Source organism: Zymoseptoria tritici, chromosome 5, assembly GCF_000219625.1.
Source record: "Zymoseptoria tritici IPO323 chromosome 5, whole genome shotgun sequence".
In the NCBI taxonomy this organism is placed as follows: Eukaryota; Fungi; Ascomycota; class Dothideomycetes; order Mycosphaerellales; family Mycosphaerellaceae; genus Zymoseptoria; species Zymoseptoria tritici.
The window spans coordinates 588,561-610,445 of NC_018214.1; the positions used below are offsets into that span (position 1 = coordinate 588,561).

At 54.6% G+C, this 21,885-nt stretch overlaps 4 protein-coding genes across 4 annotated transcripts; 2 read left to right on the forward strand and 2 right to left on the reverse strand.

Annotated features, from left to right (window-relative positions):
• Positions 1 to 2,731: 2,731 nt before the first annotated feature.
• Positions 2,732 to 4,431, forward strand: MYCGRDRAFT_93045 (uncharacterized protein; the record flags this gene model as incomplete). Its single annotated transcript, XM_003852040.1, has 5 exons — positions 2,732 to 2,760; positions 2,820 to 2,845; positions 3,247 to 3,509; positions 3,574 to 3,654; positions 4,135 to 4,431. The coding sequence occupies 5 exons, from the start codon at positions 2,732 to 2,734 to the stop codon at positions 4,429 to 4,431; spliced, it is 696 nt and encodes a 231-aa protein (XP_003852088.1).
• Positions 4,432 to 5,068: 637 nt separating this feature from the next.
• Positions 5,069 to 10,126, reverse strand: MYCGRDRAFT_71826 (aminophospholipid-translocating P4-type ATPase; the record flags this gene model as incomplete). The annotated part of the gene is made up of 4 exons (XM_003852682.1): positions 5,069 to 5,435; positions 5,598 to 6,587; positions 6,639 to 9,635; positions 9,692 to 10,126. 4 exons carry the CDS (start codon positions 10,124 to 10,126, stop codon positions 5,226 to 5,228), a joined length of 4,632 nt encoding a protein of 1,543 aa, XP_003852730.1.
• A 4,719-nt stretch (positions 10,127 to 14,845) lies between these two features.
• On the forward strand, positions 14,846 to 17,097 carry MYCGRDRAFT_104394 (uncharacterized protein; the record flags this gene model as incomplete). Its single annotated transcript, XM_003852041.1, has 4 exons — positions 14,846 to 15,253; positions 15,508 to 15,530; positions 15,603 to 16,797; positions 16,854 to 17,097. 4 exons carry the CDS (start codon positions 15,226 to 15,228, stop codon positions 17,051 to 17,053), a joined length of 1,446 nt encoding a protein of 481 aa, XP_003852089.1.
• A 1,447-nt stretch (positions 17,098 to 18,544) lies between these two features.
• MYCGRDRAFT_71829 (uncharacterized protein) lies at positions 18,545 to 21,616 on the reverse strand (the record flags this gene model as incomplete). The annotated part of the gene is made up of 3 exons (XM_003852681.1): positions 18,545 to 20,693; positions 20,925 to 21,118; positions 21,186 to 21,616. The coding sequence occupies 3 exons, from the start codon at positions 21,614 to 21,616 to the stop codon at positions 18,985 to 18,987; spliced, it is 2,334 nt and encodes a 777-aa protein (XP_003852729.1).
• Positions 21,617 to 21,885: the final 269 nt, after the last annotated feature.

Genomic DNA, 21,885 nt, shown 5'->3' on the forward strand with positions numbered 1-21,885 from the left:
ATCGTCTTCACAATATATGATTCGACTCGAACCTAGCCCGAAAGAGATCGCATCTACAGCTATCACCACAACAAGCAGGGGAAAGGTATCTATCAGCCTTATGACGGCACGCAACACGATAAATTGGACGTATGGACCTGTTTGCGGGTGTCCGTGCTTGCTGTCGCCGTGAGAGGTGATGGAGGTATCGGGATGCTGAATGCCGTGGAGGGTGTGGGAGGTGTCTTGGAGAGCGTCTTGGGTGGTGGGAAGTACGCGCTTTGGGCTCGACGTTGCGGACGAACGAACAGGCTGGTGCAACGAGATTATGGTCAGAATTGGGCGATCCAGCGGAGATGGTGGGAGTGGCCGTTCGCTCCATCCAATGAATCGCGAACCTGATGGCCACCAGATTTGAAACGCCATCCAGGCAAAAGTCGACCTTCCGGTGGAAGGCCTGGTCTTTTGTACAGCCGACAAGAATTCAGTGCCGCGTGTGTCCGATGAATGCAAGAGCACCGTTCCCGTTCCTGGCCGGCCTTGATTTTCTCACTCTGTGCTTTGCCGGAGGTCTGCGACTTCCCCTTTGCAGGAGTACAGCAGCCAAGCGTGTCGAATTTCGTACCAAGTCGAAAACAATGCGTCGGAACGACTGTCTGGAGCGGTGCCTGACACCACCGAGATCTTTTTCTGAAGCCCGCGTCGACCCTTCACACTCTGGATCAACAGCGAAAAGACAAGTGCCCGTCTTTGAAGGCAACTCCGAGAGCTGCGGAACATTGCGAATTCGAGGAATTGTCAGTTCCTGCCTGGACTTCTGGAGAGGGTGCCGATTGTAATGGCGGCGTAAGCACTACTTCTCGTATGCAGCCTATTTGGAGTTCCAACATGCGGTGCTCCCATTCGACTCGCCGATCGGGAGGGGAGGTCTTGAGCGCACGAGACAGGGTCGTTTCCTCCCTTGGCGATCGGGCGCGTAAGACGAAGGGAACAAAGGGTGTCGGCGCAGAGGTCCGCGGAATATTTGGCCTCCGGTCGGAGGGTTCCGATCGGTGTTTATCCCACTGCCATGATGAGCAGTCGGACATGTGTTGAGTCGGCAGTTGACAGTCAGTCAGCAGATGAACCGTGTTGCTCACTTCAAGCACCATGGGGTTCAACGATATGGAGGTACGACGATCAGGGGATGCAGCAAGTCTCTGCTGCCGTGAGTGCAGTGGTTTTGAGATGTCGACGCTTGTTTGCGATCACCATGCTTCGGCCTCAAGGATGTCTTCAAGGTATGAGCCATCGCAGTCGAGGATGACCTTGCTTTGCTTGCATTGAAGCCGGCGATTGACTTTCCTGCCTTCGTCATTCCGAGAAGAGCCACTGCGATACGAAGATCAGACAGGGCTACCCTTGTCCGAGTTTCGTCATGTGTTGACGCTTCCACAAGGAGTCTGAAGGAGAGGAGGTGGAGTCCGGAGGACCGTGCGTGGCCGTGCGGATTTCCGTGCATCCACAAAGATTAGTTGGCTTGGGGCAAGACTGGAGAGGAGAGGATGGTGTCGTGATGGAGAGTGCGTGGTCTCGGGAGAATCTGGTTGTGGAATGCGCTCGGTCTCGGGACAATTGTTTGCGAGGGCATTGAACGAGAAATGGGATTCGTGGAACTGGTAGCGTGGTTGATGTAGCCATTTCGTGGACCGGTTGTTGGGGCATCATGGCATTGCACGATCCATGAAGCAATCCCCAGTCAATGTGACCTCCTCGAGAAGTGCCCGATTTCTGCGTGGACACTGCATCGATTGAGTTTCCAACCGCAAGCACTACTCCTGTACGCGGAACACTGTCTGTGCAGGATACTCCTCGATCAGACTTCGTCACATGCTAACTTTGGATCAGACGTGCCGCTAAAATGGATGGGAAACGGAATGGATGGGAAGCATACTATCCGCTACGTTCCGCTTCGTTGACAACCTTCCTTCCCAGGAATTCCGCCGGCAGCATCAGGGAATCGTCAATAGCAGTGTCATCCGTTCGTATCCAGTGCAGGGTTGACAGTCGGGGGCCATCCCGTATACGCCTTACACCTCTCAGTCGTGTTCGCTCAGATGCATCGCTTTGTACAGCCCATGGGCTGCACAGGATGGTCAAAGCATTCGTACAGGAATTGGCGTCCCGTCGATGAAGTTCAATCACACGTCCTGTCTGATGATCAGTCACACGCCCTGTCTGATGAGCAAATGTTGGCATTTCTTCGAGCTTGCACTGGCACGGCAAGTTCGGCATCATCCTCAGGGAACGGACATCACTTCTCACCTTTTTTTTTTTGGCAGAGAGAGAACCTTGACGCTGGTGACTCAATCGATGCCCCATTCCGGGCTGGCATCGACAATGTCTCGAGTCTTCATTGGGCCGGAAACGTCAAATTGCCTTCAAAGGCCTGACCCAGCAAAGGCCGTAGCCAAACTATGAATCGAAATGATTCACAGACACCAGTGCGGTTGAATGGTATGATACCCGCGGGATGCGTTGGTAGAATGTTCATTTTTGGAAGCATCTCACCGGCATTACGGTATGCGCGAGACAGATGGTCCTTCGTGCTTTGGTGCTCAGTCCATATATCACCAACGCTTCCTCGCCTGATGCTTTGCCCTCCTCCCTCCTTCCGACAGCAACATCCGACATCGAGTCACAAAGATACCGGCCCACCGCGTACATCACGATTACCCACAACAACGAACGCCATCAACACACATCGCCCACAATGCGCTTCTTCGCCGTCACGCTCTGGCTGTCAGCCGTCATCCTCCCACTCGCCACAGCGGATCTGTATGACTGTTTCAACCTCCCAGTCTGCCACTGTTGCTACCCTCCCGGCGTAAGTCTCACGGTACAGTTCTTCGATACGTTCACTAAGTGATCTCGCAGTCCGCGGCAGGAGGGTACATCAAGCCACATGGATTCTGTCACAACAAAAAGGGCGGTGGGAAGCAATGCGTGCCTGATACGGCTGGTGGGGATCCAACACGTGGAGGTTGCCAGGGTCCTTGTCAGGGCTGAGCGTCGATCGCCGGCAACTGCACGATGGCGCTGAGATTCCGGGTGCTAGGGAAAAGCGGAGATGCTGAGGGTTGCGGACTGCGGATGACATTGTGCGTGGTGCGGAGAGTGAGCTGTGAGACAGAAAATGCGCCGATGTGATCGTGTTCGCTTTCCGTTCATATCCGGCCGAGGGTCAATGGCCAGGGGTATCTTGTAGAACTGCGTCATGGTATACAGGTCATCCCAACTCAATCCTCTTTTCCCTCCAGCGACACGTTCGACACCGACACGTCGACTTTGCCGCCTACAGCATACAGCGATCACATCATCATACAACCAAAGAAGCAAAACCGAAAACGAAAACATCAACACACCTCGCCGCAATGCGCTTCTTCGCCACACTGTGCTTCCTCTCAACCCTCCTCATCCCATTCGCCACAGCGCAAATGGGTCCTGAATGCCAGTACAAGAATATCTGCGACTGCTGCACGCCTCAAGGGGTAGGTCTCCTTGTGCTGTCTTCCGCCACTCCTTCACACGCTTTCTCTAACTGAACGCTCACAGTCTGAGTCCAGTGACTCAACTGGATACTGTCACACGAAAGACAACGGGAACACGCACTATTGCCTGCCGCCAGCCGTGATTGTGAGTGGGGCAAGTGTGACTCTGTACGATCCAACGAAGCCGTGGCCTTGCAAGGGTCTCTGTGTTTCCGAATGATTGCATCAATTTTGGGGTACTGGGAATCTGGAGATGGCGGCGGTAGTGGCTGGGCGTGAAAGATTTGCCATACGCTCGGTGCGGGATTGCGAAAGATGTGTTGGGTGGAGTGTGAGGGTTTCGCTTTCCGTTGGTGTCCGGCATACAAGGGGTGATGGTCAGGTGGGAAGGTAGGAAAGCGTTCTTTCCTTGTCGCGCCTGATGAAGTGGAGGCAGAAAATAGTTCCACCTTCGATAGAGTTGTCCATACGAAGCGCCATCCTTGTTCGTCGACGAGCACGATGACCAAGCAACATCCTAGAAACAAAGCCTTTCCGTGCTCTTCCGGTGGACTCTTCACGATCGGAACACGTTGCGCTTCCGCATAAAGAAGGCGCTACGTCGCTGTCTAACAGTCAGACTCAGTCCAACTCTCAAGGTAGCCCAACAACCCGCCTCGGTCGATCGACGAACACTTCGAGCTCTCACTGCAACACGCCGGCATCCACGAACGAATCTCAAACCGGCCAAAAAGCACAATTCGACTCTCAGCAAGCGGACTCGACCAAACAACCCATCAATATGAACTTCTTCGTCTTGGCCTCCACGCTGCTACTTGCGCTTCGCGCTTGCGCAGCGCCAATACCCGTCAAGGCACCGGATGCCTCTCTTTCACCCGACCCGGATTGCGATCTCGCCAATAATTGCGGTGGTCGCGCTTGATACTGCCACTCCTCATCTTCCGGTCCGGAGCCATGCCAAAGCGACGCACCGAACGACAACGATGGAAGCGGCAAGAGGGGATGCAAAGCTCCTTGCAATAATGTTTGATGTGATGGGTGGCAGCGGGCTTCGAGGGGAAAAGAGAAGATGGGAGCGAGGAGTCGCATGTTCCTCGGTAGGAGGATGGGAGGGCGGACGGGACGACAACCTTCGCCGCTGCTTGTTCTTGGCTTGCTCGCGTGGGCTCTGGGTCGACTCTTGATGTTTTCAACTTGGTTCGTCGAGGTGGTGGAGGAGAATCTTTCTCCAAGCATGCCTGAAATCATCGTTAGCTACCTTATTACACGTTGGGAGATGCAACCCTCTCGCTGCCAACGTACAGCACCTTCAGATCGTGTCTTCCGTCTCCGCACTTGTGCATCGCTCCACTCCGCCCGAATACCGGATGCGAAGGCGAAGGTAAAGAACCTCCAAGCATGCCTAGAACTTCTGTCAGCTAAACTGCAATTGTCCCACCCTCGTCTCCTCACCGCCCAGCACCCACCTCTCGCACCACCCCTCACCTTTCCGACACCAACATCGTCATTTTCCAGGCTCAACATACATCTAGGTCTTTCAAGCAACGCCCTGAAAAGAGGACCGATCAAAGCATTTCATAAAAATAGAAAAAGGAATCTATCTCCAAAGAGCGGACAAAAAGCTAACAATACCCCTCACCCAACTTAATTCTCAAAATTCCGCTCCCTCAAACGCCAGAGAACAAAAAAGGGGTATCCTCTATTCCCATCTCATCATCATCGCCCTTCATTCCTCCTCCTATCTTGACTCCTCCGTTCCTGACTCCTCCCCTCACTCACCCCACTATGACTGCTCTCTACCCGCGCAAGATACGCCGCGCTCGTGAAATCCCGACTCTGCTCAAACGAACTCCTCGTGCGGTCCATACTACTCCGCAAGCGATCGAAACTCGGCCTTTGCGGTCTTCGGAATTCATACTCTGCTTCCTGCGTGCCTTGACCTGGATTTTCGTAGTCGTCGCGCGTGATGATCGGGCTGGTGGGGGCGGTCTCGAAGGCGCCGGCGGGAGGTTGAGGGGAGGGGGAGGGGCGGGAGAAATTTGTGGACGGCTGTTGTTGGGAGGAGGTGGTGTTGGGAGGAGGTTGGACGGTCTGCGAGTAGACGGGTGGGAAGGCGCGGTCGAGGGAGGAGTTGCGGCCGTGACCGGTGTAGTCTGTGCCGTCGGAGCCGTTGTGAGAGCGAGGGTTGCGAGTGGCGGCGGTGGCGGCTATGGAAGGCGGGTAGATGGGACGCATGTCTTCATCGAAGGTGTTGCGGCCGGATGGATCGTTGGCGTTCTTTCGCTCTTTCATGCCCGGATGGGAGGAGTCGGAGGAGGATGCCGTGTCGTTGACGAACTTACTGGCGTTGGCGAAGGCTGCTGGAGAAGTGGTGTTGGCATCAATGTCTTTGAGGTAGTCGAATTTTCCTTGCCGAACTTGTTCGCGGATGATATCGATGTCGTATGGGTGGTACATTTTCTGGTAGGCCTTCGCGGCAAAGCGCGGAAGGAGGCAGACGATGATGGTCAGGAGACACACTGCCCAGAAGGAGAGCGCGCCGTAAACTTCGCTCGCGGCATGGTAGAAGGTGAAGCCTGCAGTGAAGGACGTATACACGCCGGTCCAGAACCAGATGAGGAGAATGGAGATGGCGGTGATGAGACACATGAACCAATCCCAGCGAAGGGTGTTCATGAGGATGTAGACATTGACGACAACGACAATGGGATTGACGATGTAGACTCCCAGTCGTTTGTAGTCATTGACATTGCGTCCGGATTCGGTGTTGAAAGTCGCCAGGTGGAATTGGAGGTAGGTGAAGAAGAAACAGATGACAGATTGGTAGAGACCGTCGATCATGTAGATCCAGAATTTGGTTTGTGTCCATTCTTTCTGTTCGATGCCACGGCGGTACAATTGAGGAACGGCGAGTGAGACTTTGTCGTCGACGTCTTGATCGAGAATGCCCTGGAAGATGACTGGCAGGGACGTGAAGGCCAAGTTGAAGAGCAGAATGTATGTGTAGTCGAAGGCGTATGAGCCGTCGAAGTTGGCGAAGATCTGGTACCAGAAGAGGGCAAACACCCAGATGATGTTCTGCGGTCATGTTAGCATGGCGTCAGAGAAGATGAACGAGTTGCAGCATACCTTGTAAAAGAAATTGGCGACACACTCTCCCATTCTCTTGTAGTCCCATCGTCCGTGGACCAGCAACAACCTTGTCAAGTATCGAAACTGGCCAATAGCATAGTCCGAACTCATCACAGCCTGTCGTCCTTCTTCACCGGCAATACCCACGCCGACATCTGCCTCTTGAATCATGGCAACATCGTTGGCACCATCACCAATCGACAATGTCATGACCTCGAGCGTGCGCTTGACGAGATTCACCACGGCAGCCTTCTGCGATGGACTGACACGACAGCAAAGCACCGATCTGCACTCTTTGCACAGCAGCAGGAATTTTTGTCGGAGATCATCATGAAGCACAACCTTGAGCGTGTCTCCATCGATGACAAGCGCGTGAGTCGGTGCAGGAGGTTCATGGTTCTTCTTCGCTGCTTTGAGTTCAGCATCCGAGCCGGTCTTGCCAAACACCTCGAGATGTTTGTCAAGCTCAATCTCCGCCGCACGATGATCGTCGTCGTCGACTTTCAGCACGATCAAGTCCATGTCGTTGTCCAGCAGATTGCAGGAGAAACCGATGTTGATGGCAGTCTCGACCTTGTCACCGGTCAGCACCCACAATTTGATACCGGCTTGCGCGAGCAAAGCTATGGCGTCTGGCACGCCGTCTTGTAATCTGTCCTCGATGGCAGTGCCTCCAATCAGAGTCAACTCGCGCTCGATGCGGTCGGCGACCTCTTCGAGCTTGTCTTCACGATCCTGCACCGCAGCAGCAGCGAGTTCGTGATCGACGTTCCACCTCTGGTACTCTTCTTCACCCAGCTCTCTTTGCGCGATACACAGCGTGCGAAGTCCTTCTCTGGCGAACATCTCAAGATGTTCGGCGGTCGTTTTTCGCAACTCCGCTTGCTCACCCTTCCGCAGACGAGAGTAGATGATACTATCAGCACCCTTGCAGTACAGCATGATTTTACCATCCGGCATGCGAAGGATGGAACTCATCCGCTTTCTCGTCGAGTTGAACTCGAGCGTGTTGAGGACGGTGTATTCGCGCTCCTCGCCGAGGTAGTTGACGATAATGCCATCGTTCGAACGTCCGATAACGGTGAAGCCGACATCTCTGGCGGTCGCGACGAGTGCTGCCTCATCCGGACTCTGCGCTTTGAACTCGATCCGAGGTGGGTCGCCGGGTGTCCTTTCCGTGATGACGCTGTGGCATAACGCGAGAGCAAGCATGAACTGTTCTGTGGCCGCCTTCTGTTCTGCACCACTTTCGCCGTCCAGGTCCGCTACAAATTGGGGTGAGACAAATGTAAGATCGTCGTCGCGGAGGTACGGATTGTCGTGGATCTTGCGAATGCGCTCCAACATGACGACACGATCTTGTGCAATCTGCATCTTTGCTTTGGCGCCTTCTTCCTCAACATTGATACCCATACGCTTCTGCATACCAGCCAACGCCTCAGTGTACGCCTCTCCATATGGATGTCCGTTGATCGTGCACTTCTTGTACTCCATGACGTTCTGTGTAAGGGTACCCGTCTTGTCGGAAAAGATGTACTCAATCTGTCCCAGATCGTCGGAAATGTTCCACGACTTGGGCGTACACGGGTAGTCCAGCTTCTCGTAGTACATGTACGTGTCGGAATAGATGAAAAATGCCTGCGTGCTACGCACGATTTCGAGCGAGATGTAGAGGGAGATGGGCACCAAGTTCTGGAACAAAATGATCGCCGCCCAGAATGTGATGAATCCGTTGAGTCCAGGGGTTGAGCCGTAGGAGCCAAAGTCGAAATAATCCAGCGATTCGCCTCCCTTTCCCCAGTAGTAGCCGTTGACGACGCCTGCGACCAGACACATGACGAAGAGGATGATGAAGTTGTACAGCACGTTCCAATTCAGATCACGCATGATCTTTGGTCGTTTCGAAGGGGTAATTCCAGAGTTGAGCATGATTTTGGTGTCCTCACCAGTGAACGCGACCACGCCCAAAACCCATTCGGTGTTGCGAACCGTGCACCCACGGAGGAGCAAGTTGTTGATGCCCACAGGCTCGGCCATCTCTTTTGGAGGAGCTGATGAGTCCTTCGTATCGTACTGGTTCCATCGCACCACACCGGAGTAGGCGTAGAGGTTAGCATGAGGTGGTTCGCTTTCGATGACAAAATCGGCCTGTTCGCAGTCCCTAGCTCGCTTGATCTGCCGGCCAGAATAGAGTGCAGTTCGGACCTTCAGATTAGTCTCCCCGTCCAAGTTCTTCGTCTCGATGTAGCAGGCGCCGTCGCTATCGCTAGTGGCGAGAACGATGATATCTGCAGGAATCTCCTCATCGTTGTAAAGACGGACAAAGTCGCCCACGCGTACATCCTTCCAGAATTCTTTCTTGAACCGAGCCGTCTCTTCCCGCTCCTTGTTTGGGTTGATCAGGCTGCCGTAATTTCTCTTGGGTACTGGAAGCTGAACGAGTTTGCCGTCCGCGTCCTGCTTGGGAACATGCAATGTGTCTGGCTGGTGTCCATGATCTCCATCTTGGAAGAATCCCTCCACTGGTTTATCGTATGTCTCCTTGTTTCGGTGTCCCGGAGACGGCACGGGCGTCAGCTCCACATCCCCATCTCGGTACTCGTGTGCGCGCTCCTCTTCATCCAGACGAGTGGTGAGCGTGCTCATCCGGCGATCGTCCTGCTCCTCCGTCTTTGCATCCAGTTTGGGCTCCTTGTATGCCTGGCCCTTCGTCTTTCCCTTCATCGCATTCTTGCGACTTTTCCAAAACCTCCACGATGAGATGATACCTCTGGTGGTGGCCTTCTTGAACCTTCGCCACCAGCCAATCTTCTCATCCGAGACGTTGACATTGTTCCAGTCTACCAATCGATGGACGGGCGCATTATTCAGCTCGTTATCGAGAACAGTTCGCCGCCAATCTTCTACCGCGTCTTTAATCGCAGTGATGGTGAGAATGACAATAATGGGTACGGCGGACAGGCCAGGATTTACAACTCCGAAAATGGAAAAGATCTGGAAGTTCGAGTCTGTCAGCGATATCCCTGAATGACTGAAATTGCGATACATACACCGAGGACGACGATGAAGATAAAGTAGACATTGGCAATGTTGTGGAGCTGGAACCACAAGTTCTTGGGGAGGAAACTGATGGCTGTATACTTGGCGGTTCTGATCTTGTTCCTCTTGAATGTCTGTAGAGGTGCTCCGTGTTCATCTCGTGCGGACTCGGGTAATGGCTGATTAACATATATCGTCCGTTGTGTTTGGCCTTCTGGTGGCTTTCCCTCTGCAATGTCTTCCGCCTCGGGCGTGGCGGTGTCTTTGGATTGCCTGCTGAGACTCAATCGCGCGGCGTGCCGGTTAAAGATGGACCTTCTCTTGATTGTGCCCTTTCGCCCGGGTTTCCGTACGGTGGCCCATCTCATGCGATTGAGAGGTTGACTTTGCTCGGCGCCCGCGGGAGTCGACGAGGGCGGCGCGTCATCATCGTATGTGATGGCCATTGCTGCCCGGGAGGGATATCGTGAGCCTCGGGGTGGCCGGTCGCTGCGACGGAGGAGGACGTCGCGGATTGAACATGCGGCGCGCGACGGCTGAGGGCTATCTCGTGGGGCTGCGCATGAGGAGGAATGGGGGTCCGGCGGAATTTGGGAAGGCGGCGGGTCAGGGCGTGTGTGTCTATTGATCGACGCGACCGTGCAGTGTCTCTCGGCGGGGCAGACAGCGGACGGTGAGGTGAGGACGGAGGTGAAACGAGCGGATGTCGAGAATTATGTCACACGGTTGCAGGGAGGCGGAGGTTGCAAGTTCTTTTCGCCCCGTTGTCGTTGACACTTGTGAGAAGAGAGGGACCAACAAGCGGACGCCCCGGAGGTTTGACTTTACCGAACTCTGGCGTTGCGCGCGCGGAGATAAACCCCTTGTGCAATCCGTGCATTCGGGTTTTGGTATTTTTGTGCAAGATGGCAATGGTTGAGAGTGATGTTGTATATCAATTGATGGTCTGTTTGTAAGGGAAGACTTGTCTTTTTTCCCACGTGCAACAGGAGAAGCGTGAAACGAGGCTGTGAGGCATCGGAGGAATCGCCGCTGGGGAAACCTCGAAGGATCCTTGAACGAGGACGGGATGCAAAGCTGACAACGCAGGATTCTATATCGGTCGTCATGACTATGAACAGTTGGCCATTCCTCTATGACCAAGCCGAGTATCCTGCAAAAGGAATTGACCGCCTTCTGCGTGCACTTGTTATCATGACAGACATTCGTCCTCCTTGCTGGCAGACCGACCTCCTACACGGATGATGCTACCCGATCACTCCGAGGGCACTATCCTCAGGATATGACGGCGTTAGTTGTCGTCTCTGCAGCGGCAGAAATGCATGACCAAGACCGGACCGCTCGTACATCCATCTCCGATATAGATGCGTGCTCCACTCGCTGCTAGACGGAGGGGTTTTTGTGGTCGACTTCGCCGTCAGACGTGCAGTAGATCCGGTCTGTGATTGTTAAGCAGAAGGAATAAGGTATCAGGAGAGGTGGAGCAAATGTATATTCCAGCATGCCCTCGCATAATTGAGCACCCAAGAAGACTTCGGATCGCCTCGGCCCGCCCGACGCGTCCACCCATGCCGAACCATCACGTCGCGTGTGAGAGCTATCCGTGCTTCACTTGGGAAAATATGTCTCGGTGACATCCGACCATTGTTTCCCATGGCGCCACCCAAAGCCGCTGATGGCAGCAACCGGGTCATTACGAGCTTCTTCAAGAAGTTCGTCCCTCCACAAAGCAGCATCCTCGAGGAAGAAATTGTGGTCGCGTCACGACCGCCATCTTCTGCTGCCTCCAACAGCTCACGTCGAGCTTCACAGCTGTCGAAGGACTCGCCGAAGAGATTGAAAAATGCTCCTCCGAAGACGCGAAGTCCAGGACGGCCACGAAAGAGTCCACCTTCGACCTCACCATTGTCCAGCTCGGTATCCGCGGTCACATTACCATCCCGCGAACGTGGTAGACCCAAGAAATCATCTCCCACATCTGCAACGTCAAAAAGCTCCTCAACGTCAGTCACGCCGACAAAGTCCACCTCACGCTTCAATGTCAATCCAATGAATGGCGAAGCAGAGGTCACTCCCACGCCAGACTCGCCGTTTCGTAAATCGATCAGCCCAACGCAACGAGTCCTACTCGGCAGTTTAAAGAGGAAATCGCCAGATGCAATGGCTGCACCACCTGTACCATCGCAGCCGGTATTCATTCGACCAGAGGCTCCGAAGCCAGCTGGACCTTCCTCGTCTAGCTCCACGCTTTCCAGCGTGCCGTTGAGCTCACAGCCTTCCTCCCACCCGATCAGCACAGCCAGCTCTAGCAAGAGAGTGACAAAAGGAGGACTCAAAGGCGTTACAAACTCGGACTCGGATACGGACGATAGCAGTGGAGAGGATATACCGGATATCATGGAGTTGATCTCCAACAAGAGAGTCAAGCTGTCTCCACCTGTTGATGCGAAGAAGACACCGACCCTACCCGGCAGACAGAGCACGAGACTATCGAATGGGTCAAGACAAGGTTCGCTAAGCACAGCGCTCCAATCTCCTCCTCGGAAAGTCTACCGGAACAGCTTGAAGAGCTTGGTCGCACAGAAAGAGAAGCAAAACATGTCGGAGGCCATGATTGCCAGTATGGAGATGGAGCTGGACGAGTCGGTGCAAAGGGAGGAGATTAGCAGAACACAGCACGTCGCGGATACTGGAAGCAGTGCACTACTGGCAGCGGCTGGTAGCGATGATGAGGACCAGGAGAGAGTTCGTCTGGCTTTGGCGAGAACGGAGGCACTGCAAAATGCCGACCAGTACCACTTCTTCCTAGACGACAAACCGAGAGAAGATGGAAGTCCCTTTCCAACGGCCGATCTCCCAGATGCACCCTGGAGTAGCATCTTTCGACACGAGCCCTCTCGCACTCAGGCTTGCGTCACTGGCTTTGCGGCCGAGCTGGCTGGAAGATACCCCTTGCCAATGGCGGTCACGTCGTGGTTTGCAGAACAACTTGTGCACGAGCCGAGCGAGCAGCTCCGCGACGCCTATGTCGACGTTCTACGAGCAGCCAGCAAGCTCAGCCATAGCAACCTGAGAGAGCACGTCGGCTCACCTGCCTGGGTGTACCACACACGAATCATCCCAAGCGCGAACGAGTGCAAGCAACCCAGGATCTTAAAGAGTCTACCTTTCGGGCTAGAACATAGCCTTCGAGCTCTGGCATTCTGTGCGCCCGCTGACGATAGCTTTCCCAGTATAGCACCATCGGCGACATGCAACGCAATCTCGCAACTGGCTCTGCTCAACATCGACGAGCTCGTCAAGCAGGATGCCAAGGTTCAAGGCATGATAGCGAATGCCATCCATGTCATGCTCGAGGCACAGTCCGCTGCCAACTTCGACGAGCTGGTCGCATCCACCTTGGAAACGTTCTTCGATCGCAGCTCGTGGATCATGGGCGACTGTGGGGCCTGGGCTTCCCTTTCGCCCCTCCACCGCTACCAGGCAATCGCCTCCCTTCCCGCCAACACTCTCCGCGCGCATATCCTCCGGCGCCGTCTCGCACTTGAGTGCCTTTCCACGTGTCCCGCGTCGGAACGCGTATTCCCTTCAGAGACATGCAAAATCACCAAAATAGCCGATCATGACTGGCCATCCACAATCCTCCGCGTCCTCCGCACCGACCCCGACTTCACCATCTCCGACACAACAGATTACACTCTCCTCTCCGCCCAGACTCGCATCCTCGACATCGCCCTCGGAGCCGGATTTTCACCTTACTCCACTCTTCACCCCACTCCCGTGACGCCTGCCCACATTGACGATACCGGATCAACCTCCTCCAACTTCTTCGCTCGCCCGACCCTGCCTCCGCAGACGGCTGCGGAGAAAGCTCACAATGACTGGGTCGACGCGATCATAGCGCAGCTGAAAGGCATAATGGCAAGGATCAAAGACTCGGGCACGAGTCACTTGAAGAGGACGGAGGCGAAGTGTGGACTTGAGGGAGTGGTGCTGAGGTTGGAAGGTGGAGTCAGGACGAGGAAGAGAGGGAAGAAGAGTGTTTTCCAGGTGGGAACTGGTGGGAGGAAGAGTGTTGGGTTTGCCGGCTTGGGCGCGGGTGGCAGCAGGAGTGGAGGTGGTGGCAGTGGAATTTTGAAGCAGAAGGAGAGCGAAAAGGCGGTCGTACGATTTGACTCGGGACCTGGAGCAGAAATTGAGGAAGAGCAGACGGGATGCGTGTGAGCACTTCGGCGGGGGAAGGATGGTAGAGGCGCAGAGAGAAGGGATAGATCTAACGACATGATACCACATAGGGGAAGCAAGAAGAAGCATTCTCTACCATCGCAGCGTGAGGCAAGGCACTTTGGCCGGCTGGCTGCACGAGCACTTACCAGAATCCGACGGCAGTCCCATGTGCACATGCGAAGAGCGGTGAGCTGATGAGGCTGATGAGGTCCAGACTTTCCAATCTTGTGTCGGTAAGCTTTCGAATTCCTCGAGAACTGTCGAGTTGCGAGCCATGCTTGATGACTACTGTTGTAGCAAGTGTAGAGCGAAAGGTCCAGACCTCGTCCGCCACGTTGTGTAAGTATAGGCATATCCCTGTCGTGCTCCACGTCGCAACGCACTAGCGGCGGGGTTGGTGGGAAAAGTGAAAGTGAATCGGTGACGACGGGACGGCGAGAAAACAGAACCTTGGCTCGAGCGATGAGCGTCTTTTACTTACGACTTTGCTAATCCCATGCACCGCGTGACCTGCTGACCGTCGCACCGCCGCGAAGATCTACGAATAGCGGCGAATCTCGTCTCATTTCCACGTGGCTGTATGCAAGAGGCGGGAGATCAGTGACGTCGTGAAGATGCGTGCCCGAACGAGCGGTGAGCGAGCGCCATGGGAAGTGTGCTCGGTGGATGGTATATACATGGAGGCGATCCACACATCGTGCTCGGCGAGACTCCTTCGTTTCGTTTAATGCGTGTCGTGGTTGTCGCTTGGATGCATACCCTTGTCCGTTGACGCTCGGAGACCCATCTGGACTGTGAAGTATAAGGATCTGGGATTGCCCTGGTTTTGGTGCAGGTACCACGATCTTTTGCCTTGGTATTCTGGTTGTTTGGATCCTTTTTCTGGTTTGCATTGTGTCCTGGTGCTAGCAGTCGATTCAAACGAAGGTGTGGAGAGCAGGAGTGTGTGTCGAGAAGTGTGCTGATCGGCTCGGATCTTCGGAAAAGTCGACATCCTCGGTCGGCGTGATCGCTCACCGCTAGCTTGCGCGACGATACAACTTGTTGTTTGGAGACTCTGACGAAGACGTACGACCGTATTGTGCGTGCTCTGGAAGCAAGGATTAGAAGGGATACAGGAATCCAGGCGCATAGAAAGAGTAAAACAAGAGGAGGCAGACGGCACTCCAAGGACGAGGTGAAGTCGCTTCGCCTCCAAAATCAGGATTCTGGTTCCGCCAGGGACCAAGTGAGGTCGAAGTAAAAGTGAGAGGAACACACGAAGGCAATCACTCCGTTTGCATCGTGACCGCCGGCGCGGATCAGCCGACCGGCCAGAATGGCGGGCACCGGTCTTGCCTTGACAGGTATGTGCTGCTGCGAACAAAACCTCACTTCCACCACTTCACAATCGCAATCAAACAACAACAACACCTCTTCCATCCTGCACTCGAGTCATATCACACCTCAACTTTCAACATGGCGCATATGGAGAAGCTCATCCTGCGTGGTACGTACCCGCGCAAAGCGATCTGCGCGGGCCGAAAACTTGGTTGGACAGCGACCATACGTCAAAGGGGTCGGAAAACTTGATGTGGACGTGAGGCTAACTTGGTAATAGGCGTGATGTGGGGCACCGACAAGGTACAACTTCAGTCCTCGATCCCTCGCTTCGATGCGCCGGCGATTCGCGAACGACCTCTAACGATACTCTAGGTACCTGACCATTGGTTCGAAAACATTCCGATTCTGGGTCCCAAACTCTTCAAAGAGGAGAAGAAGTACAAGGCCAAAATTGAAGACCATTACCGCGGGGACGAGTCCGAGATGAAGAGCGAGAAGAGCCGAAGTACCAGCCGACGCTATTCCAACGACGACTATGAAGACGATCGATCGACGACCAAAGGTGACGGCGACAAAGGTTACCAGTCCGATGACGGTCATCGCCGACGAAATGGTCACACGAGATTCGACGGTGGAAGACATGGTACGGAGGATCTAGGCAGTCATGCGGGAAGTCGGCGGAGTCGCGACGGTGGTGCGCGACGCAGCGGGTCCGGTGAGAGGTATGGCTACGGTGACGACTTGGGGCGGAGAAGCTCACGCATGCACAACGAGCCTTTGGCGCAACAATCGCCTGTGCCGCGGTATGGAGGACCACTGGACCGGCCACCGATGGGAGCAAATGTGAATGGTGCCAATGCAGTGGGTAGTCCGCCGCCAATGGGCAGCCCGCCGCAGATGTATTCGCCGAGCTTCAACTCTTCGGGCTTCCAGGGAAGTGATCCGAGAGGCCCGCCACCGACTGTGCAGTCGACTTCAACTCTGCGGGGAGGAATCTCGACGGGATATGTGCCGTATGCGCATCTGTATGGTGGGCCGACGCACTCTCAGGCCCAGCCACAGAATGGGAACTATGGTCAACAACCATCATCGCCATCCTCTCCACCTGCGCACCCCCAGCCGCAGAACGGCAACGCATATCCGCCACAAGGGTTTCCACCATCTTCTCAGCACAACTCTCCTAGGCCAGACTCTCGTCACCGCAACAGTCCTCCTCCCTGCGCCCGCACTGTCGCTCCACGTCCATACCACCAGAATCCGTTCGCCCAGGAAGCGCCACCTGGAAACCAACCCGGCTACCTCATCGATCCGAACCACGAGCCGCAACGCACCAGTCGTGACCGTGACTACGATCGTCAAGATACCGCTGCCTCCTCGCGTCAGAGCTCACCGCCACGCCGCCACGATTCCCGTCGCGAGCGCCGCTCGAAGTCTCATTCCCGCCCTCGATCTCGATCGCATTCCCGAGACCGTGACCGCGACCGTCGACGCAAGTCCGAGAAAGAGAAACAAAAACCACAGCGACAGAAGTCCCTCCGTGACCGCATGACAGCTTTTTCGCAGTCCGGTACGTTCACTTCATCACCTCTTCTTTTGAAAGGAGTCTCACTGACGTATTAACAGCAATGGACAAAGTCTCCGAGTTCTCGAGCGAGTTCTCCGGTGGTGGTGACAAGAAGGAGCAGTCGATGAGGAGAAGATCCAGGGATGCTGAGAGGGATCGAGAATGGTCGAGGCGGGTGAATGGCCGTGATGGCAGGGAGAGGAAGGAGAGGAGAGCGAGTCAGCCGGCGAGGAGTCGGGTGAGTTATGATTCGGATTAGACGGTGATTTACTGTGGCGGATTGAGGTTGGGATGGATGAAGTTTACATTCCGGGGTTTGCATTGAAAAACTTGGCGAGGGCAGTTGGAGCATCAAAGAGGCACACGATGCGTATTGGCTTTCACGAAGCAGAGAAGGCACACGGCGAGACGAACGATATGAGGGAACGATGACGACGGATGCATACGACACAGCGATAGCATTGCGCAGCATTTTCCTGACTTGAGGTTCATTTCGAGCAACATCGTTTCTGCTACTTTGTGGCACCTCTCTAGATGGCCAGAAGTATTGCCATGGTCGGTCTGCATCCAGCTATAATTGGATGTACTCATGTACGGAGAAGGCGTAAGCGTACACTGCACGCTGGCTGCTATCTCTCCTCAGATCCCTCCATACGATTGCCACCACCACTACTGTACCACTGTCAGTATTTCGAATGCACACGATCATCACGCTTCAATCATGTTTAGGTCTGTCAGTTCGTCCGTTACAAGCCGATCCACAAGCACAGAAAGGTCCGGAGCAGATGGCTTCGAGGAACACGGGTCAGATGACTTCGAGAAAAACGAGTTCAACTACGGCGATGGACTGCGTCCCTGGTACCCATGTTATCTCACGCTCGATGGCGGCGGTGTCAGGTCCTACTCCAGTCTCCTGATAGTGAAAGCCCTCATGCACGACGTTTGGATGTGGGAAAATCGCCTGGCCGACGGAGAAGATGACGAGGAGATAGCAACGGAGCAGAAGCAACCGAAGGGACTGAAGCTGTCTTCACGCGTGGTCAAGCAGACTCCGTTGGAGAAGGACCTGTTACCATGCCATTATTTCGACTTCTTCTACGGGACATCCAGCGGCGGCATCATCGCCACTCTGCTTGGCCGGCTAAGGATGAACATTGATGATGCTATTGAGACGTTCCTGAACATCATGGATGCCATGTATGGTGACTCGGCTCGGCGACATTCGCTCTGGCCGTTATCGACAAAGTACTCCCACGGCCCGCTCGAACTTTTCCTCAATGGCTTACTCGGCGACGCAAAGTTTGCGGAGGATCGAACGGCGTTCTCCATCGACGAGCCACGCACGGCGCAGACTTGTTGTCTCTCAGCCACGCCTTCCGGCTTCGATGGCTACGGCGTCGCCCCGGCAATACTACTGCGTACATTCGCCTTCTACTATTCCATAGATACACCGAATTGGGTCACCCGGTACAACGAAGGTGCAACAGACTTGACCGTTTGGCAGACTCTCCGAGCAACAACTGCCACTCCTTTCTACTTCGAGGCGACACATTTTGCAGACGCCGGTGGCTCATGCTACCAAGATGGCGGTATTCGAGAGAACAACCCATCGGCGGTTGCGCATTCGGAACTCAGCACCCTGTTTGAAACGAAATCCTCGCCGGGACCCGCTCTGCTGCTCTCGGTCGGGGCTGGCATGCCTAAAAGCAGTGGTAATGGTGGTCTGGACGGACATTGTGGTCCCCACCGTGTTTTCCGTCATCTGCCCGGGATCATGAACAAACAGATAAAACGATTCATGTCCAAAAGGTTGGTGCAATATGCAGAGGGCGAGAGACAGCATGAGGTGGCGAGAAGGTACGCGACGGGCGAGTTCACATGGTATACACGCATCAACGTCCCGATTGGGATGGAGAGCATCGCCATGGACGACTGGAGCGACAGGAAGCAACGCCATGACACACCTGGCGCTGCGACGCTCGCCAAGATATATGCCGCCACGATGCAGGAATTGAATTGCAACGACTCCCCTTTAAACGCTCGTTTTCGTACGAAGACATATCTCCCGCGGTATGCGTTACGCCGCGCGGCGGGTGTACTGGTAACACAGCGGCGGGCGCGAGAAAGAGAAGGTGGACCGAGATGGGCTACCTTCGCCGGTCTCCAGCCCGTGGGATGAACATGGCACCGTTAGGAGCCACGAAGCTTTGCGAAGAACGTCCTGAGAGGACGCCTTCTCCCCGCAGATGATGCGCTGCTGTCCCGGGAATGCTCCCGCGGTGCTCTATGTGGCACTTGAAGGGCTGAATTTTGCTGCGTGAGACAAAGTCTCACCTTCTCGAGGTCGTGATGTATCTCGTTAACGAATGATGCTCCAACCCTGTCCTTGTTTGTCGTCTCGTGCAATTTAGCATAGTACTGCGCCTGAGTGGCCATGAAATCGAACGCTTGCATTTCGTCTTGGAGACCTTTTTGCACGTCGACGACTTTGGCCTGGGTGAGGAACAGATGTGCTAGCACTTCTTCAGGATAGAACGATGATCCGACCCTCTTTTGCAGGAAACTCTGCATTTCGGAGGTCTCGAGGAAGTCACGCACGGATCGATGGAGAAAGTCAACGCGGTATCGGCTCAGCGGCGCCCAGGTGATGGAAGTGTCGTAGGTCACGACTTGCATGAGACCTCTGCACCAGCTGCTAACTTTGGTGCTGACGTCCTTGCGTTTCGCCTGAATATCTTGTCTTGACAGTGGCTGAATAGCTACTCGGCTGAGGGACGACTCGTCGTTAAAATGGTCGTAAAGGAATGCATAGGTCAATATCGGCAGAGGTTCTCGAGCGCGGTGGGCCAGCATCAGCGACCTGGCGGTACACACTTGGTATACGGGCTCGACCGAATCCACAATGTGCTCGAAGAACTCCTTGAGCGTCTTGGGCAGTAGATCCAGGCGTCTTCGGAGGGTGAGGAAGTCGTCCTCGTTGTTCAAGCCGCTCATCAACTCGGTGACGACAAGGTGTACCCACAAAAAGACCCCCACAGCACGGCGTCGGATCTCAGTGGCCAGTTCCACTGCTTGGGCATCACGATGTGCAAGTTCTTGAAATCGTGGATCCTCCTCGAGTTTGCCACGCACGAAGACATCAATGTCATGGCCATTCATCTCCTGCAGTGCGAAAGAAGGGCAAGTGGCAAATGCTCTAGAAAAGACCGGGTAGGGACGACTCGAGACACAGAACTTCACGTTCGGACGGGCCGTGTAGTGCCGGATGAGATCGGTAATAAGAGAGAAATGGTTTTCCGCAAATTCGTCCAGGCCATCGATGAAGAAGCAAAATGCCGTCGATGAGGCGTTCTTGAGAATTGCACGGTCCAGCGTCTCTTTCAATTCTACTTCATCCCACGAACGAGAGAGTCGTTGGGAGTCCCAACGACTCCCAACTTGGGACTTCCATAGAGCGTCCTCCCAACGCTCAGGGCATGCATGTTGGACCAGATCCAACTTTTCTCGAAAGATCTGGTACAGAAGACCCTGCAACAGTCCTCGGTATGACTTCTGAAGAGCAGTGCCGGTGCCCCAGAAGAAATGTTTCGACAGTATCAACGTTTTACCGTCCGCCCATGACTCCAGCATCTTCCTGAGATTGCCGTCCTGGTTTGCGATGAACTTCATCAGGGTGGACTTCCCCGAGCCCGGATTACCACTGATCCAGAACGTACCGGACCCCGCTGCCAGCCATGACGCGAACGCCGAAAGATGCGGCAGGAATATCCAAGAGTAAGTATTTGAAAATGCTTCTGTGATTTCAACCTCGCGCTGCGGCATATCCAGGAATGCAAGGCTGTCCAGAATGGGCAGCTGTCGTGCTAATTCGTCAGCCTCTTCCACGGCCGAGCCCAAGTCTTCTGCCAGGGGTGCTACAAGGGCCCAACAAGCGGGAGCCGCAGCGGATAACATAGCAGCATAGTCGCCGGAGGGTTGGCGCAGTACCAAAGCGACTTCCGTAGACCCAAGGCCGGCCTTTGTCAAAATCTCGAGCAGCATTTGGCGAGCGTCAATAATGTCTTTCTTGTCCTTCGATTCGGCCATTTGTGCAAGCATGCGGGTCAAGGCTGCACACTCAGCTCCTGGACCTAATTGTGCAGGAGTTCCATGATTGTCGCTCTTGCCAAAGGTCTTGCACAGCTCGTCGAACTGTGCGAGTTGAGCATCGAACACTGCCAGTCTCTGCTGCAAGCCAGCTAACGAGGCATCCCTTTGCAGCTGAAGGGTCCGACATCTTTCGTTGACTTCGGCAATCAATGTACCAAACGAGCTCTGTGAGGTACTACTCCATACGAAAGCTAGTCAGTATTCGGATTTTCATGAGTAACACGTTGAAGAGAGTAGCGTACCTCAACATGACGAGTAGCTGGAGAGAAATCTCGCTCTTGATAACATCGAGCCGTTTCCGCAGGGCCTCGATTCTGCCTTCATTCCATTTCACTTTCAAAGCCTGCCGTATCGCCACCCACGTACGTTGCGACTGAGCTCCTTTGAGTGTTGCAAGAAGGTCCACGAGCTCTGTCGACAGCACACGGCATCGCTCCGCTAAGCCTTGCAAGCTGGCATCGCTGGGTCCGAGACGACCACTCGAGATCCTGGCAATATTGAGCTTGTCAACCACAGCGTCGGTGTGCTTTGTCAAGTATTCAAGCTCCAGATTCTGCTCTGTGGCTCCTTCCTTGGATTTGTATATCTCCAGGCCTGCTCCCACAAGCTTCGCGCCAAAGTCAACGAATTGCAGCACAGAGGCTGCTACGCTGAGCGCCGTCAGAGGATCCATGTTCGCAAGCAAGTATGATACGCCCAAGTCCGATGGAGTTTGGCTTGATAGCATCGGCGAGGTCATGCAAGCGAGGCTTATGATGGTTGCCTGCGCCGCTACTGCACCACCTCCTCTTTCATCAGCAAGGTAAGCGAGCGCAGACTTTTGGCGGACGCCGCCCGTCGCTCGTTATGACTGCTGTACGCGACAGACGTACAGTACCATTCGCACGCACTCATCGACGTCACACTTTGAGACTTGTTCTCAGTGCCCACCCGTCCCCTTGA